This window comes from Podarcis raffonei, chromosome 5 (assembly GCF_027172205.1).
Source record: "Podarcis raffonei isolate rPodRaf1 chromosome 5, rPodRaf1.pri, whole genome shotgun sequence".
In the NCBI taxonomy this organism is placed as follows: Eukaryota; Metazoa; Chordata; class Lepidosauria; order Squamata; family Lacertidae; genus Podarcis; species Podarcis raffonei.
This window is the reverse complement of record NC_070606.1, coordinates 91,062,337-91,081,648: the sequence shown is the minus strand read 5'-3', so window position 1 is coordinate 91,081,648 and position 19,312 is coordinate 91,062,337. Positions and strand designations below refer to the sequence as shown.

General features: G+C 40.4%; 1 protein-coding gene across 4 annotated transcripts in view; it reads right to left on the bottom strand.

Moving 5' to 3' along the window:
• PIK3CA (phosphatidylinositol-4,5-bisphosphate 3-kinase catalytic subunit alpha) overlaps positions 1–19,312 on the bottom strand; it is a 41,544-nt gene that overhangs the window by 6,298 nt on the left and 15,934 nt on the right. For 3 of the 4 annotated variants that reach the window (XM_053390599.1, XM_053390602.1, XM_053390598.1), the window contains exons 3-19: positions 15,876–16,291; positions 13,740–13,949; positions 12,964–13,214; positions 10,742–10,987; positions 9,546–9,631; positions 8,630–8,735; positions 8,229–8,381; positions 7,318–7,452; positions 6,857–6,981; positions 6,484–6,565; positions 5,818–5,982; positions 4,429–4,532; positions 3,504–3,675; positions 3,217–3,323; positions 2,220–2,341; positions 965–1,043; positions 165–335 (exon numbers count right to left, since the gene is read on the bottom strand). In XM_053390599.1, coding sequence (XP_053246574.1) covers positions 165–335; positions 965–1,043; positions 2,220–2,341; positions 3,217–3,323; positions 3,504–3,675; positions 4,429–4,532; positions 5,818–5,982; positions 6,484–6,565; positions 6,857–6,981; positions 7,318–7,452; positions 8,229–8,381; positions 8,630–8,735; positions 9,546–9,631; positions 10,742–10,987; positions 12,964–13,214; positions 13,740–13,949; positions 15,876–16,227 — 2,666 coding nt within the window. In that variant the 5' untranslated portion in view covers positions 16,228–16,291. The remainder of the gene's footprint in view (positions 1–164; positions 336–964; positions 1,044–2,219; positions 2,342–3,216; positions 3,324–3,503; positions 3,676–4,428; positions 4,533–5,817; positions 5,983–6,483; positions 6,566–6,856; positions 6,982–7,317; positions 7,453–8,228; positions 8,382–8,629; positions 8,736–9,545; positions 9,632–10,741; positions 10,988–12,963; positions 13,215–13,739; positions 13,950–15,875; positions 16,292–19,312) is intronic. The other variant, XM_053390601.1, reaches the window with a different exon arrangement.

Below are 19,312 nucleotides of genomic sequence, written 5' to 3'. Positions count from 1 at the left end.
CATGCCCTGCAAGAAATGAACAAGGTCCTGCCTGAATCTAATCTTTGGATGTGTCCATACTTCAGTTACAAAATACCGTGGCTTAAAACAGAAGGGGGCCAAAATATTCTTAGGCTTCCATCAAAGAAAGAATAAAAGAGGGGGGGAATTAAAAGTCAACTCACATTTCCCCTTTGTTCTTGTCTTTGAGCCACTGATGTAATGTATGGCTGTTGAATTGCAGTGCTCCTTTAAGGCCACCTTTGCACTGGATCTGCATGATTGTGTGTGAATTTCTCACAACCTCAATGAGCCCCACACAGTCGCCAATAGATAAACAACCATAAGGCAGCATCCTAGAAGAGCAATGCGAGGTTTTTTTTATTTTAAAAAAAGACATCATAATGGCCACCAAACAAAACACACAGGCACTGAAATCTCTATGTAATAATCAAACATTTAAGTAATAATAAAACATTTGGATAGATGACCAGCAGGGCCAGGATTTATAGAACTACTACACAATTAATTCCAGCCCCCCAGGGCAACATTGGACTTGCACTTCTAGAACAGCAGCTCAAGGCTACATGACAAGTCATTTTTTAAATAGAAAGGAGTTTAGAAAGCAATTTGTGGTGTGGCATGGGCCTGCTCTCTCATGCAAAATATCCCACTGCGTATGTACAAAGTCGCTTTTTGGATCCTAGCCCAGGAAAATGGTGGACGCATGCAAGAACATTAAATCATGATGATACTTGATTTTGTAGCCATTTACATATTCACTCCATACTTATGAAAACATTAAGCAGCAATCTGACTGATTAGATAGAGAAGAAAATTTAAAACATTTGTAGAATGGGTAGTTATTGATTACAGTAAATAAACTAAAATTTTCTGCAAACTCTTGAACCAAATATGTTCTTCTTCAGGCAGAATGATAAACAAAACACAGACTGCAACATTAGCAATATTTATGAATACTTGCCTAAGATCAAGCCCTTGGTTTTGCCAGATGTTTTCCATGATTCTTATGATTTGAAGTGTCAACATATCCTGACGTAGATCTGAAAACATGCAAGTGAACGCAGGTTTTGGGAACTTTTGGAAGGCATAAAACAGCTTCAACAACTTTGTTTTTAATGAGTGAAATCAAAGTTTTGCACGATAAGCTTACTCTGTTCTGTTATCAATGACTTTTATTGATTGAAAAAAATGACTGTGTTTAAAAAATCAAAACACAACCTGTGACAAAAATGTGAAATCAAACTAATTCTAGAGATTGGGGGCAAGTTATTATAGTCCACTACTTCAAGTCTATGGAGGTGAATATCTTCTTGTTCCAACAGGCTTTTGGGAATTAAAGGGCTGCTGTGCTGTGCTGTTTTTACTGCAATTACTTGTATATTGTAATTATTGGTATGTTTAAAACAGATTTTATATATATCTATAGCTTAGGTTCTATCAATATTGAATTGTATTTTAATGATTAATTTTCCTACGTTTTTAGTGGTTCTTGCTTTTATCCGTAAGCTACTTTAAGTCCCATTATGGAAAAAGGCAGGGTATAAAGGTATAGGGTAGTATACAAATTTAATAAATAAATAAAAATAAAACAACTTTATATTGGGCAACAGCAGAAAAGCTTACCAAGTGCTCTGGTCCCCCACTGCCAGCCACAACCTACATAGGAAAGCTCTTTGGACAGGAACACCTCAAACAGCTATGTTGGTTCCCTCAGCTGGGCAAACAGAGCAAGCGGCTCCTGCTAATCTGTGTGCATGTGCCCTCCCATGCTAAAAGAGAACAACTGCCTATGTACAACTGCCACAGCACTCTGCTCTGTCTCCCCTGGTGCAAAATCACCATACAGCAAGATAGGGACTGCCATTCCCTGAATGAGAATGACATGGCCAGATAGGCCAGCACTAGTGCTGGGCGCAATCTGGTTTTCAGCATCGTGATGTATCACCAGCTAAACCTCACGATATAGTCCTATGGTAGGCATAGTGATGGCATTTGCATTATTGCTCACTAATACCATGTAGTGGAAGGGGTTTGTGTGTGTTTTTGGCGAAAATGAATGCAGTGGATGTTAATATAAAATTCACAAGGATTAGGAAGAAATCTTTTACTTTGATGTTATAACTTATAAGTGGGAGGTATAAATTGAATAGAGGCGTTTAAGATGGTTAGGGCGATGAAGAAACACATACAGGATACAATGAAATATACTTCCTTACCATCTCCATTTTTAAAGATGATTTCATTATTCTGAAACAGCAGCTCAGACATGATATCTGGGTTTTCCCAATTAAGCCAAAGTGGCCTTTTAGCAGATGACATAATCCTGCACTCCTCAAGCCTATGAAAGGATAAAATAGCTGCTTAAACGAGTGCACCTTCAAACTGACATAAATGATTATATTTCTATAGACCTATTATTATTATTATTATTATTATTATTATTATTATTATTATTATTTCACCTGCAGATCTCAGGGCGGTTCACAACATAAAAATACAATAAAAAAGCGGAAAATACATAATAAAAACAAGAACAAAAAACCAAAATCAAATAATAATCCCTACTCCCCTACCCCCACTATTAGCTCAGGTGTGGGGAACATTTTTGGCTCCCTGAGGCTGACCCTGATAAGCCTCATTGCAGACCAAATAGGACGGATGGTCAGCAACACGCACCTGTCAATCACATGACATCATTAGGACATAACAGGATTGAGAGACAAGTTGTTCTATCCACCAGAATGGAAATTATCCCCATTCTGTGAGCAAGGTGCACTCCTACCACCCACCAGCTGATGGGCAGTTGGGACTTTAAGGTCCTGATTGTTCCTTTGAAGCTCAGCCCTTACTCACTACACACCTGAAGCCATGTATGGTGTCAGGTGTAGGGCTGGGGGGCGGGCATGGCTTCCACAAAATGTGTATTTCATGGGCCAAATGGAGGGGACTGGTAGGCCAAGTCTGGCATCTGGGTTGGTGGTTCCCCTCTACTGCCTTAAACCAAAATGCAGTATTACTTTTCACGTCTAAAGGGCAATCTCCAAGCATGATGCAGCTACAAATAAAAAGATGGATCTAAAAAGATGTGACCTAGTTTTAGCTAGAGGACAGGATTTTAGAAAAAGGTGACTGAGGAGGCTCTTCATGCAATTGTCCATTTTAAATGTTCCAGATACATTCATGCCTATTTATGAAATCTGAGAAAGATGGTACCTAAGATTTCCAAGCTGATGAGCAGGATTGAGAGGAGATATAAAGCCTTGCAGTGCATCCATGAAGTCTGGCCGCCTCATTTGCTCCACAAGGAATTTCATCTGTACCTGATGGATAACAGCATCCAAATATTGACGGGCTCATCAGTCAAATATGAACGAAGGCAGTGTTTGTGACCAATTTCAATTTTTAGCATGAAGAGTCATGTTTTCTTAAAAAGCTTTTAAATGAAATATTTCAACTCTAAGTGCTGAAGAATGCATCCAGTGCTAAATTTATCAATTTACCTTTTGGGTTTCATCCTTTTTCTCCTGTTTAAGGATGTCTGTGAGGTTAATAAGTTTTTCCATAGCTTCTACCTGCCTGCTTAGGTGTTTAAGGTACATCCCACATGCTCGGCAATATGACTCCAAAAGCAGACCAAACCTCTGGCTCACATTTTTGTTGTGCATTTCAGACCTAAAAGAAGGCATAACTTATGGTTAATTTTTAATAAATCATTTGCTAAAAAAACCCCTAACTATTCAGGACGACTCACCAGTTAAAAGAGTATCCACTAAGCAAGGATGGGAAAGAACCCTGCCCCAAACTTTAAGAGAGTCAATCAACTCTATATTTAGATCAGAGGTTGTCAACCTGGTCCCTACTGCCCAATAGTGGGCATTTCAGGATTCTAGTGGGCAGTAGGGGGTTCTATGGCAGAAGCTGAATCCTCCTTCCATCGAGCACTGGTGGGCGGTAAGGAAATTTTCCCATCAAGAAAGATGCATTAGTGGGCGGTAGGTATAAAAAGGTTGACTACCCCTGATTTAGATAGTCAGATAACTGGTCTTAGTGTGTGTGTGTACACACACACACACACACACATTTACTCAAGATTGCATTCTTCATCTCAGCATGAAAATCAATATATGGTTTTCTAAAGCTTTTTATTTTTATTATCCTGATGCTATATTGTTGCTGATTTAAACAGAAATCAACTTTCTGAACCAAATCTCTTGCATTCATCACCGAGGCACTGCAAAGACCCAAAGCCCAAGAAACAGTTGCAGTATCTTTCTGAACATCAAGCCATTTTTTTAAAAAAAATAGTAATAATAGTGCTTTCAAGTGCTTTATACATAAAAAAATAAATAAAAGCACAGGATGGTCAAGATCAAAATTTCATCTCTTTATAACAGGAATCCATTTAAAGTAGAAATCCAAACTTACTTTAGATGCCAAAAGAAGAAGTGTCCTATTCTTTGATTGGTTAGTGCCTTCTTCAGTAAAAATCTCACGAGCAGATTATCCAAGTACTGCTCGTATTTCAGAACCTAGGCACAAGAGGATTGAAGTGTAATTGGCATTTAGCTATATTCTGTGGAAGACTTCAAGGTTTTGCCACTCTGCATGATATATTGCAACCCCATAGTCGCCTTTGACTGGACTTAACCGTCCGGGGTCCTTTACCTTTTACCTATATCCCAAGCTTGCAGATTATAACTTACCTACTCACTTTGGGTGAATATAAATTGCCCTCCCTCTCTAGTGACCAGGGCTGATCCAGAGCCTCTAAATTACAGCTTGCCTTCAGCACTATCTAGCCCTTTATAAAGAAATCTGAGGAAGTTCTCAGTCTGGATATGTGAATGAGCCCAAAGTACTACTGTGCCTCAAGCTGCCTGCTTTATTTTACAAACAGTGCAGTTGCCCTTGTATTATGATTTGTGTCTAATTCTGTTGTTCCCTGCAGTTTTCTGAGATAGCTTGATTATACCTACAATATAAACCATGTTGTAGGTTTACATTTGCGTTTATTTGCTGCTACATGCCCTAAGGCAGAGTCATTTGGAATGGGGAGGAGGAGAAGAGAAATAATTTATTCTTTAAAGATCCCCGAAAGTTGAAATGCTAAATATTTTTCTCCCTTTTAGTTCTCTCTTCTTTCCTTTATCTTCTTGGCCAAAAACCACTACCGTATTTTTCGCTCTACAAGACGCACCAGACCATAAGACGCACCTAGTTTTTGGAGGAGGAAAACAAGAAGAAAAAAAATCTGAATCCCAGAAGCCAGAACAGCAAGAGGGATCGCTGTGCAGCGAAAGCAGCGATCCCTCTTGCTGTTCTGGCTCCTGGGATAGCTGCGCAGCCTGCATTCGCTCCATAAAACGCACACACATTTCCCCTTACTTTTTAGGAGGGAAAAAGTGAGTCTTATAGAGCAAAAAATACAGTATTTTATATCACTGCTTGTAAGGGTATGCAATGAAAATATATAAATATTGTTTCTTGAAATCCATAGATATAGCTAACCATAGGCAGGTAACTTGGTGGAATTATTTACAATGCTGCCCAAGCCTTTGCTCATTTCTGTCTCGTAATATTACTCTTTTGGGGAGGGGGGCTATCAACCTTTGAAGTGCTACAGCAATATATTATCCAGCTATCAGCAATGGTCAGCAGAAGGATCTTTAATATGCAGCCAAGCACTGTGGTAACTTTGGTAAGCTTTAACCTTTCTGATTCTCATCATCCAGAAAAGTTATATAAAGTCTTAGCATAAATTTCAGGCACAATGGCATACATTATGAGGCAGTTGACAAAAATAGATTACAGTACCTGTACCAGCTGAATCAAATACTGAGAGAGTTTGTCATCTGTCAGATATTTTTCTAGACATCGAATTGCAAACGCTCGCACCATCGGATCTGGGTAATTGCAGTCCAAAAGCTCCATTGCCTGTTCAGGCTTGATGGGAGGCCAGTCTTTTATCAAGCAGTACATCTGCACAGTAGAGAACAATGAATTTGTATCAGTCATGAGAACACAAGAATGGTCTTGCTGGATCAGATGAAATTCCAACTAACCCAATATTCTACTTCCAACAGCAGAAAGGCAAACAAACATCTCTAGACGTGCATAAACAGGATATGAAGATGATGGGCTCATCCTTTTAGCTTTCAGCAACTGGTGTTCAGAGGTATACTGCCATGAAAGCTCCAACTGCCATGGCTTGGGGTAATGAATTTCAAATATTAATTATGGGCCATAATTATATCAAGAGGAAATTGTGCTAATACTACTGAAGAGAGCTTATGGGATCCTGTTACAACAAAAATGTTTTATTAACTAAGAGGTAAGAGAACAAAACTAAAGTCATATTCCCCCCCCCACCCATTTTTTTTTGCATCAACATGGAAGCTATTATAATGAAAGTCTTTGACCAAGGCTACTGCTAACAACTGTAGCCAGTTTAAAAGTGTGTATAAGTAACGGAGATACTACCTGGGCTACTTCATCTCTAGAGTTCCATTTGACAGACAAAAGCAATTTAGGTAGGATTTCTGGCGTATTTACGCAGTAATGCCTGCAAAAAAACCAACAACAAGAGAAGGGATTTTGAAATAAAAATTTAAAGTATTGTTGTCATTACTACATGGAACTATTTAGTATGCTGGTTATAGATTTTAAAAAAATAAATCTTCAGGAGACTTCACAAAAAGCCAAAGTTTTGTGGGTTAAGCTTAGGGGCAGATGACAAGCCTCGTGTCCTCACCCCAGTTTCTTTCCTTTCCCACTTAAAATGCAATCTAGGGAGCGTCATGCCTATGATTGCCCACCTACTTTTCATAGTCCTACTTATGACCCAATGTCATACCTGTGGCTCCAAAGGAAATCCTTTTCTTGTTCAGTTATTTCAGACAGTGGGTCTCGAGTGCAGATTGAACGCAGCTGCTCTTTGTCACAATCTCTTAATTCATTATCTCGTGCTAGTCTATTACTCTGTAAAAAAAGAGAGCAACGGGGACCTGTTCATACTACAATTAATACTATCTATCTATCTATCTATCTATCTATATCTATATATCTATATAGATATATATAGATATATATATATCCTTTTGAATACTTAAAGCATCTCACATACTTCATCTCAGTAGCCCTAACAACCACTCTGTATTATTAAACCCTGTTCAATACTTAACCCTGTAGTTGATGGGTTGGGGAGACAGTCGCTTGCCTAAAGCAATCTGATAAAACTTCATGAGTGAGGTGAGAACTAGCTTGTAGTGCATGTTCTTAGCCACAATGCAACCTGGAAAGTAAAATTCTCCTTACCAGTCCTGCATGACTGTAGTTAAACCCTAGTTCTCGAGATATAGTCCAATTGGCATGGTCTTCAATTACAGACATGTCGGGAAACTTTACAGGACTGCTAAACCAATCAAATTCCAGCTCTAAACAAGGAGTTTCCTAAGAAGAAAAGAAGTTTGTCCTTGTATGATTTAAAATATTGTTTTTTAATATATATATATATATAAAGCACACTATTCCACAAGTACAAGCTATGCAAATACAAGGTATTTAAAATAATAAAAGCACAGGATCAGACAAATTAGTCTTAAGTCTCAGGAGAAACACCAGCTGTCTTCAGAAGACCAAGTTTTATTGCTGCTAGTCAAAGAATGAAAAGACCCCGACAGTAGCTTGCTAAAGTTGCGTTCTTCAAAGCTGCATCCATAGTAAACTCAATTTGGATTTTGGTAGAGACATTAGTCCCATTGTAACCTTTGTGGATGGAACAATTCAGGCCACCTAAAGTTCTGTATCACTTGACAAAATCCTCACAAATTGCACAGCATTTTATTTTGACAACCTTGGGAACAGCACTCCAGATTGCAACTAATGGCTCAGATAACTGCATGCTCCTCTGTGAAAGCAATTTTTTCCTATATAGAAAGCTGATATATCAGATACAAGGGTTCTAGCAGGCTCCTCTCCCCGACATGCCAGTTTTCTACATGCACAGATTTATTATTTTTTGTGCACAGAAGCATAAATTATGTGAGCCCCCATCTATAGCCCGAAATACTGCAGTTTATACAGGTTTACCATTGTTACATTTTGGAAACAGTGACAATATTTTATTAAAATACAGAGGACCATTAGAATTCACTTGGACAGTCCTTGATTTAACACAACGAACTGTTAGTAAATAAGCCAGAAATTGGTATGAAATGTCCATTTACCTTATTGGGATTTGATCCAGTGACTCCAATGGGATTTAGCAGGTCTTCCAACCCATGGGGTACAGGCCACAGATTCAGAGCCATTTTGCCAGAAACAAGAGTGTCTGTGTAATCAAACATGTTAATATTCCCCCACGCCAATGGACAGTGCTCCTTAAAAAGAGCAAATAATCACTGTTTAGTCTCGTCTATTAGCAACACATTTCAAACTCAGTTATAGAGGAATTAAAAGGGCAGGGGCAGACTTTTTTTAAAAAAACTCAAATATACGATGACAAAGTAAATCATAACTGTTACTATTAGTTTAGAGATCAACACAGTATAAGTCAGAAGAATAATTTCAAACGAGATATTCTCCCTACTTGACAAGTATTCACTATATCCAACGACAAGACCCTTACCTCCTTTGCACCCTTCCTCCCTTTAACGGAGCAGATAGAAAGGCAAAGCCGAGCCGCACGTGGAAGATCAAGAACGTGCATCTCATACTGCAGCCACTCATTCCACCTGAAAGGAAGATAAAAGGGATTTGACCCAAGATTTTAACCAAAAGTGCTATGTAAAGATGCTTTAAAAATGATATGGCAAATTAAAAAATACTAAAGCAATTCTGTGTAAACCAAGCCAAGTTTGAGCTGAATTTTCCAGTGTGGCATTCTACTTTTGTAGAACCATTGGAAGCTAATTTGACGGCTATCTACCCCAATGCCCTACTCTATGCAGGAAACTAAGAGTATCCCTGCCAGGTGGTTGTCCAGCTTCTGTTTGAAAATCTCCTGTGACAGAGAGCGCACCATCCCTCTAGGTAACATGTTCCATTGTTCTAACCTTCACAAAGTTTCTCCAAATGTTCAGCAAATATCTACTCTCCTGTAACTTAAGGCCGTTGGATCAAGTCCAACCCTTCAAGGCAGCAGAAAACAAGTCTTTGCTTCCTTCTATGCAATAACTTGTTCAGGTATTTGAAGAGTGCTGTTGAGGGTATTTAGGAAGGTGGGTTTTTTTTGGGGGGGGGTAAAGCATGAGACTCTTAATCCCAAGGTCATGGGTTTGAGCCCCGTTCTTGGCAAAAGATTCCTGTGTTGGACTACATGACACTCATGGTACCTGCCAGCTCTACAATCCTATGATTCTATATATTCCTTGAACATTAAGGTACAGTATCAGATCCGAACAAAAACTAAACTTCCAAACTCACTTTTAGATGGAGGAGAGAAAGACACAACATATACTGTAAAGCAATTATCTGAATTGTTAATAAGTTTCTACAAACTTGAACATCAGGTTTCTTTTCATTGTTTTAGTGATATTCTTTACCTGGGATTGGAGCAAGGTACTCTCTGAGTATTCACATTATCACATAATGGCTCTCCTCCATGATAGATGCCAGTTCGGACATAAATCTGAAAAAAATACGCTTATGAACATGACTGTACCACAAGGGGACGCGGGTGGCGCTGTGGGTAAAACCGCAGTGCCTAGGACTTGCCGATCGTTTGGTCGGCGGTTCGAATACCCGCGGCGGGGTGAGCTCCCGTCTTTCGGTCCCAGCTCCTGCCCACCTAGCAGTTCGAAAGCACTCCTAAGTGCAAGTAGATAAATAGGTACCGCTTTATAGCGGGAAGGTAAACGGCGTTTCCATGTGCTGCGCTGGTGCTGGCTCGCCAGAGCAGCTTCGTCACGCTGGCCACGTGACCCGGAAGTGTCTCCGGACAGCGCTGGCCCCCGGCCTCTTAAGTGAGATGGGCGCACAACCCTAGAGTCGGACACGACTGGCCCGTACGGGCAGGGTACCTTTACCTTTACCTTATACTACAAGTAACCATGAAGCAGGAGTTATAAATATCAAGCAAGAGTAACTCATCTTACCCCAGTTCTAAAATAGTTGCATTGTCAGTTTATTTCCAGGATCAATTAAAGGTGCTCACATTGGTGTTTAGGGCTTTAATCAACTCAGGCCACAAACATCTGAAAGACCAACTTATTCCCTACAGACCACCTCAGGTGTTAAGATCAGCAGAGGAGCCCTCTTGGTAGTTCAACCGCTCTTTGACAGCTTCTAGGCTGTGGAATTCCCTCCCCACAGAGGTACATCTGGCATCTTTAATATATAGTTTCTGCCATATGCTGAAAATGCACCTCTGATCCACCCCATTCTTATGTCAGTAATTTTAGTTGTTTTTAATACTGATGTTTAAATTGCTGTAGCCATCCCTGGGACCTCAGGCTGAAGGGTGAGTAATAAACTTATAATGATGGTGATTAATAATAATAATAATAATAATAATAATAATAATAATAATAATGCAGAATGCACCTTAGGTTTTGCCCAATGTATGTAAATACCTCAAAAAGGCAAGTTATTTATTTGTTTCACACCCAGACAAAAAGTTTAAGGTTTGGTGGGCCTGGACAGTAATGTAGAAACAAAAAAACCTAAGGATTTAAGAGTCATTCATCAGAAATATGCATGTGCTCTCAAGTCATATTGAAACCAAGTTGTCGTTTTTTACCTTGTCAATATCTCGAATATTTACATTTACATAGGTAGCGCAGAGAATCTTTATTCTGAGATTGCTGTTAATAGCCCAGAGGGATTTGGCTGAAGCTTCTCCATTCATGTATGGTGTAGCTGTAGAAATACGCCTAGAATAAGATGGCATTGTAAAGGTATCCAATGGCAGCTGGGTGTAAAGACTTTCCTTAGCCATCAGCATCAAATTGGGCATTCGACCAAGCATGATACAACTCCGGATGTACTGAAATAGGCAGAGAAAACACAATTATTGCACTGGATGCTGCTCTTTGCAGCATCATTGCTTAATTGCAAAGATTACAATGCTGGCATTGTGAATGGTTTGCAACTCAAGGCGAAGCAGGAACCACAGTATAAGCGGTTTAATGAAGCTAGCGTGCAATATTTGTAGGGCTGGCAAGTCATTCTAAGTAGCAGATAATTACAAAGCATGCCAAACAAGGGACAAACTTGTCTTTTTATACTGGCACTTGGAGAAAAAGAAATATCCACATATAGACTGTTGCCTCACTAATGGCACATTCCTTGTATTTTCTATCAGAAGAAAAGAGAATTATAAAAAAGGGAAGGCTGAGGAAAGAGAACTTACAATTTTTGGTAATGCAGGTTTTTTGTTATTTCTGAATTATGGTTTTATTTAGTAGTGTAAATGTATTCACCCATAATGAACTTAGTTTAGAAAGCACTAAGGGTGACACCCACTGTTATATAAGCAAACATCCTCTTGTAAAAAAGGACCTTACTTTCCTCTCCTCCTGCAGCAATTTGTGCCCCTCCCCACTGCCTTTCCCCCCAAAAAACATCACCTGCAGCAAGTTTTTAGGGGTGCAAGGGGTGGGGCACAGAAAATCCACTCTGCCAACAGTGTTTGTTCCATTAGTAAACAGGCACTACTGGATTTCACTTCATGAGAATATACATACGTGCAATCCTATATCACATGATTTGCACCACCTCATTAAGTAAGATGTACGCATAAAAACCTCTTCATGACTCTCTGTCTCTACAAGTTTAAATATCCTTCTCCTTGAACTGAATACCCATTAGTTCTCCCCTCGTTTGGTGCGGCTTCTGATTGGCTGCAGGTGGATGTGGGTGGCACTGTGGGTTAAACCACGGAGCCTAAGACTTGCCGATCAGAAGGTTGGCGGTTCGAATCCCCGCAACGGGGTGAGCTCCCGTTGTTCGGTCCCTGCTCCTGCCAACCTAGCAGTTCGAAAGCACATCAAAGTGCAAGTAGATAAATAGGGACCGCTTTATAGCGGGAAGGTAAACGGTGTTTCGGTGTGCTGTTCTGGTTCACCAGAAGCGGCTTAGTCATGCTGGCCACATGACCCGGACTGGACCTAATGGTCAGGGGTCCCTTTACCTTTTTACCTAATTGGCTGCAGGACGCTTCTGCAGCCAATCAGAAGCCACGCCTTGGTTTCTGAACGGTTTCAGGAGTCAAGCGGACTCCCGGAATGCATTCTGTTTGAGAACCAAGGTACAACTGTATTCTAAAATGTTTAAATGTTTCTTTAATTGCCCTTGAATCTTATCACCACACTTGCCACTCTCTCCTGCCACATCAGTGTGGTGTGCCACACCCTTTGAGAATCACTGAATTATGTGTTTTTGACCGCAGACTTTAGTTCTCAACATTCTAACAAACCATGTGTAAGTTCTGTCCACGTCCATGAAAAAGGCACTAAGATCCTGGGCTTGTGCAGCGCTGCAGGTGCATCGGATCACAGGGATGCAGCCCGACAGTCTCAGCACTGGCAAAAGTGGTTCTCACACCCACTCCATAAAAACCTCTGGTCTAGCCCTGAAATATGGCCCTAATTCATGCTCTTCCCTGCTTATTTCAAGACATCACAAAAGCAGTTGTTTGCGAGCATCTGATTGTATCTCCCAAGCTACAGGAAGGGATTGATTGGTCTAAAAATGAAAAGCAATCTATTTCAATGTGCACCCTGCCAAGTAACAGTAGGTGAACCACCCTGAAAGGAAAATATCATAAACTTTTAACATCCCCAGTGAATCCGCCAAATCACACCCAATAAAAGCACATAAAAAAATGGAAACCTGGCTTCAGTACTTCATCTTTTGCACATTTTCATACACAAATCCCTCTCTTCCGACCCCTGAACTGCACACAAGATCTAACTCTGACAACAAGCATTACATTTCAAAATGAACCAGATGTTTACTCACCTTGTATTGACTCAGGGGATGTTTTTCTAGTAAATATTCATCACAACCACATACTTTTAAAATATACTTCCCCTGGTACTCTAACACACAGAGCTTTAGCTGTTCAGATGACAGCAACATACTTCGTGTTTTTTTCCTGATTGCTTCAGCGATGACTTGTTCTGGCACATAATCGTGATTGATTTTTAAAGTGTACTTCTGCTTGTCATTGTTGGGGGAGACTATTACCCATATCACCACTATTATTTGTCCTGGAACAGAAGGAAACTATGTCAGGTTACATCAGGGATCATGCCCACATAACTATTTACAGAAAAATGAAAATACAGGAGCAAAAAAGACCTAAAACACAATTCAGTACTCTCTATCCAGAATATGCAATCTTTGGGGCTGCAGCAACAAGCTATGGGTTCCTCTTAGCTCTCCACTAAAGCAACTTTTAAAATGGAAAGGAGAAAGGCTGGGAGGGGACAGAACAATGGTGTGACCCTTCAGGTTTCTTGAATAAGACTGTTTCGTTGGAACTTTATTAAGCAGCCCCTAACAATAACAGGGGGAAAAAAATCTGAACAATGCTGCTAAAGTAGAAGAAAACGAGTGCACTGAGCGCGCTACGACATGTCTGAAAATGTAACTATTTTCACTGAGCTGATTACTCACGCTGAAATGAAATGGGTATATGGGGGAAATGGATTGAATTTCACTGTTCAAGCAGCTTCACATTAATCTGGTACCAATCTGGCAAATGCACTGAATTGTGTTTTCTTTTCTTTTACCTTTATCAAGTTTATTGTATATATGCTTGGGCAGCTCGGGTGAAGATTCTATATTTGGGGGACAGACATACAATGCTCTGCTATGGGGTGCGTTAGCATCTCGCAGATCTACTGCTTCTTTACAAACATTAAGAATGTTTCTTCTGAAGTCCTGAACTTCTGGATCCTTAACCAAGTCAAATTCACAGATAGGCATGCCAATAGCAAAACCTAAAAAAGAAGGAGAGAGCAATTCTCTTTGATACATTTTCAGAAACAGTGAGTCCTCAGAGTATAGTTTCCTGTCACTCTGTCCTCTACCCCTTCCCACAAGAGCTCAGCTCTGTCTTGCTTGAACGGCTGGGCTGCTACAGCAATTGCCTCCATAGCTCAAGGGGCTGCAGCAGCGAAGCATATTCTGTACCCACTGCAACTATTCTGCTTAAGTAAGATTAGACATGTTCTGGAACTTTTCCCCAGGTCAAGCAAAAGGGTTCCAAAGGCTGTCACCAAAGTTTACTTCTACCCCAACTTTATATAAAGAAATACCCATGATCGCAAACAATTATTAAATTTATAATAAAAAAAGTTGACCCACTGTCAAGTATGCACCATCACAATGAAAGCAAGTACAAGTCAACAAAGAGTGGCACTCAGATAAAACGTAATTAACTGAGAAAACAGCTTAAAATACAACTCAGCATAGCACAGTTGGCCTAGTGCAGCTGTGAAGTGTTGAAGGGAGGGGAAATCTCCTCTTTGCCCTTCAACACTGTGATTCCACCCTCACCTGACAGCATCCAGTTGTTTGGTTGCTGTAGCAGCACCCCAGACTCTGCAAAACCAGCAAATGTGACAAGATTTTCTTATTCTAGTGAAAAGGGTATTGCTGACTCAACTGCTTTTAATAAACTAATGTTCATTTCCACATCAGATATGTGCATGAATAGCTTGAATACTCAATACATGCAGTGCGTATTTGCATTTCATATACCACTGTTAGTTCAAGATTATAAATGCAGAGGTCCCTCAACCGTTTTATCGCTGGAGTACTGCACTCTAAAAATATGTGCAAAGTTTGTCTGCCTCATACAGACTGCCAACAATGACAATATCCTATATTATATGCATGCTTTAATGGACTGAGGAACCTTTGGCCTTCGGTCCAAACTTGGTCCGCATAGGGTCCAATTCACCCACAAGGTCATTTCCCCAAACCCACAATATTATCAGCTGCTATCACTGAGTGATGTCAGCTGATGGCAGGACAGGGTTCAATTTTGCTTTGGTTGTTGTCACTAGTCCCCCCGCCCCACCTCCCCGGCCCATGGGAAACTGGCTCGTCAGATGATAAGCAGGGGGTTAAATCCTGCACGGTGTTGCTTTGGCAGTTTGATTCTTGCAAGGAACATACTGGTAAAGCAGACACTGGCAGACAGCAGATAGAAGTTTCTGCTCATTAGCTGATGAAGAGTTCAATCCTTCCAGCTGCTGCTTTGCCAGCACATTTCCAGCAGGCTCCTCCCCCCACCAGTAAACTGACAGGTTGGCAGGTTCACACATCTATCAGTCACCTATTATCAGATGATTGACAGGTGAGTGGTCTCACCTATCAGAGTTGACCCACAGGGTGCGAGGAAATAAATATCTGGCCAAACAGCACACAGAAGGTTCCCCATTCCTGCTTTAATTAATAGCAAGATCCCAAATAATCACGTTAAGAGCTCAGCGGTCTTTGCAATCATGTTTTAATGAACAATTTGCAGTTTCTGACATGATGTACTCAGTTTGTTACACAACCAAAAAGACCATTTACTCCTAATTCCATCACAGTGGCTTTATCACATGACAGTTAACTATATTTGACAGTGGAACAAAGAAGGTTGTGGACTCTCCTTCATTAGAGGTTTTTAAGCAGAGATTGGATGGCCACCTGTTATGGATGCTTTAGCTGAGATTCCTGCATTGCAGGAGGTTGGACTAGATAATCCTCAGGGCCCCTTCCAACTCTACAATTCCATGATTCCATACTCTCATGAAAGGTCCATAGGCTTTAGGGTAATCAAATTGTGGCCACTTTCCTTTACATATTTTAAAAATTGTACTGCAGACTGTCATGTGGCATATAAATATTTGTAACAAATGAATAAGCCTCACCAATTTCCCGATTCAGAATTTTCTCTTCTCTGTTGCCTACTGGCTCTATGACTTTTAGAAAAGGCTGGAAGAGTCGTAGATCACAAAGTCGCCGTGTTTCATCGAAAAATTCTTCCCTTTCTGCTTCTTGTGTAACACTTACGAAAATGTAAGAGGACTCATCTTGAAGGAGCTGATAGAGAGGGTATTTCCGAGCTTCTTTAAAAAGTTCGTGCTTAATATTTAACAAGGTGGCCTCACGGAGGCATTCTAAAGTCACTATCATGCCATTAGGTAGAAGACATTCTACTAGGATTCTTGGTGGCATCAAATGGATGCCCCACAGTTCACCGGATGATGGTCTTGGAGGCATTTTTATTAGGTACCTTCTCTTGAGGTTATCAAAAGACTATGTTAGTAGATTCTCGCAGGAAAACCTAAACAAAAACAATGTAATATTTAAGTAGCATGCACATGTCCATGTGATATTACATTTCCAGTACTTTACAGAAAATAAAAATACATGGGAAACAATCATTAATAATTTGCTCTTCCATCATCTGCCATAATAAAGTTATCGCGCCAACTATTGCTCAACAGAAAGTGAGCAGCCATTCTTGCTTTGGGCCAGTGGCGTAGCGTGGGTTGTCAGCACCCGGGGCAAGGCAAGTAATTTGCGCCCCCTAACCCGTGGATTTTAGCACTCGAGTGCGAGCGTCCCCCCCCCGATGTTGCGCCCGGTGCGGCCAGCCCACGCTACGCCACTGCTTTGGGCGGAAGCACATTTATAGTGATCAACTCTTTACGTTTACCCAATAAAGGCCTAAAAAATAATAATGAACATGTCCTATACCCACCAAGCGTTGGAAGTCAGGTAAGAGGAAGAAGAGAAAATGGAAACAGCAGCAGCCATCAAACTTGGCGGCAAGTCACAGGCAGGGCTTACCAGAGCAAACAGGTATGGCTGCCAGGGACACAGGCTTATTGTGAGAGGCAAGAGCTAACACTGCTCTGGCATGCTACAAACATCCTGGTACAAAAGCTGGGCTACAGAAATATTGCCATGACACATTCGTGGCTGTAGCTGTTATCTCCCCTCCCCAAACAATCTCTCTTGCAAAATACAAAAAGCCACCTGGTTGAGCAAAAAAAGAGAAAGATGTTTCTAACTGCTCTCTAGCCTCCTTTGTGAAGGTTTTATTAAAAACGCAAGAGACTTCACATCAGAATGAAGCAATTTCCCACAAAACTACCCAGAGTTTTAACAGTACATGCCTTTCTTAAGAGTCATCTCACCAATTTGCTTCTAGAAAATAAAACACTTTGGTTCCTGGACACTTGTATTTTCTGTCATTTCAGGAGATCTCTGGCTGCGGCATAGAGATAGCCTGCACACAGCAATCTTTCAAGCCCACTCTGAACTTTGCTCACAGGATTTTACTTTAATCCTCTTGTTCCTTAAGTCAGTCAACATAAAAACCTTACTCAGTGCAAAGGATTTTTGGTAAGAAATCTTAAGGCGCCTCTTTCGTCTGACACACAGTTTTCCCGCTACTGAAGTTTAGAGTAGCAGGAAAGCTATGGTATTTTGCTGTGCTGTTGCATGTCCAGAATCCTAGAGCTGTCAGCTAGCCACACTTCATATGCAAGCTTTGAAAAGTGACACCTGTCTTATGCAACAAGCAGCCCCCTAGGCACTTCCTGTACAACTCTTTATCTTCCCGAATATGCTATCTTGCTTTAAAATACCTAGCAGACACAGCTGCAGAGACGTCTCAGACTGTCAGGGAAAAAACACTAATGGATCAAAATCAAGGATGTATGGGAAAAGGTCAGGTCTATTATGTTTTTCTGTTCCCATTATTCTGAAGTATGTGAAGTTGTGTACACCACTTTTTTTTTTAAAAAAAAAAGGCGTATCAGCCTGGGGACAAACGGTGTACAATGTGAGAGGTCTATAATCCCCTTCCCAACTAAATGAAAATGTAGGTGGGAGCTGTGAATTACATTTACAGTAGTAATGTTTCCCTAGTTTTTTCAATTTGCAATAAAGATCAACTTCTCTTCATAGCAGCCTTCCCATCTGCAAGGAGTGGGAGAAGGTGATGTGTGGCGTGGTACCCAGTATTTTTTCCTCCAAGGATGGCAAAGCAGCCAGAGGAGTGAGATTTTTAAAAGAGATGTTATTTAACTGTAGAGTATGAAACCAAGGAACATAACATACAAATCCTCTTAGGCGATACTTTGTAAAATGAATATTGCATAAGAAGACTAGCATAAAAGTCCAAATTTCATGCATTGGAAAAGTCCATCAATTATAGAGATCATTTGTAGTGGTCTAACTAATGACATCCCACTATATGGCATAAAAATATTCTGTGTTTTCTGACCCATCAGAGACTTTCAAATTATGCCTTTCCCCCGCTAAGATTCCCAAATTCCAAACATTTTTATACCACAACAGTAGCTGCAAACCTTGCAGTGCATTCTATTTTTTGTGTTAGAAATTATAGAAGTTACCAACAGACACGTTACAAATTCTTTTGAGGGTAAGTTTTGCTTTCGATTGTCCCATTCATTTAAAAGTGAGAGCTGTAGATACATCTGCATAGGAATCTTCAGAATGTTAGAAATATATTGATATACTGCAGACCAAGAAATGCGTATAACTGGGGACTCCAACCACAAATAGAAGCATGCTTCCCTAGCCCCACAATCATGCCAACTGTCAAACACCACCTGTGAGGTCATATGGGACACCTGTAGAGGGTTGAGATTTTGACCTCAGCAGTGATGCTCAGGTAAGAAGGCGCTTAACCCCTTCCTCCTGGGCCACCTTGTGCAATCAGATTTACAGGTTTCTAAGTCTGCATTGTTATTTTGAAAGGGAAAGTGGTGGTGTGGTGTAGTGGTTAGTATCAGTCTGTGAATGGAGAATCCCAGGTTGAAATCCCCCCTCAGCTATGAAGCTTTCTGTGTAACCTTGGGCCAGTTATGCTTTATGGAATTGTTGTGAGGATAAAATCTATGTGCATGATGGAAGAAGCTTGTACGCTACTGTAAGCAACTTGGAGGAAAGACAAGGAAATGATCTTCAAACAAGTACAAGAAAAAATGCTTATTAAATTGTTCGACATAGTCAGGGAAATCTTTTCCACTTTTGCGTTTTGTGTGTGTGTGTGTGTGTGTGTGTGTGTGTTATGCTCTGTGTTTGGTCTTGTGCCACACCCCTAAAAAACAAACTAACAACCATCTCCTGGAATAACATACAGTTTGGCCCAGAGAAAGAACAGTAGAGATGCCTTTTTAAAACTCAGCTGTAAAGGAAGAAATTTTGTCTGGCAGTTTAAAGTTAAGTTCTATAGTTAAAACTGGAAAGCACACTAATTTTCTTTTTATTTGAGGAAGCAGGCAATTGAAGTTTCCCATTATAGAGCGGTTGAATCAAAATAGCAGTT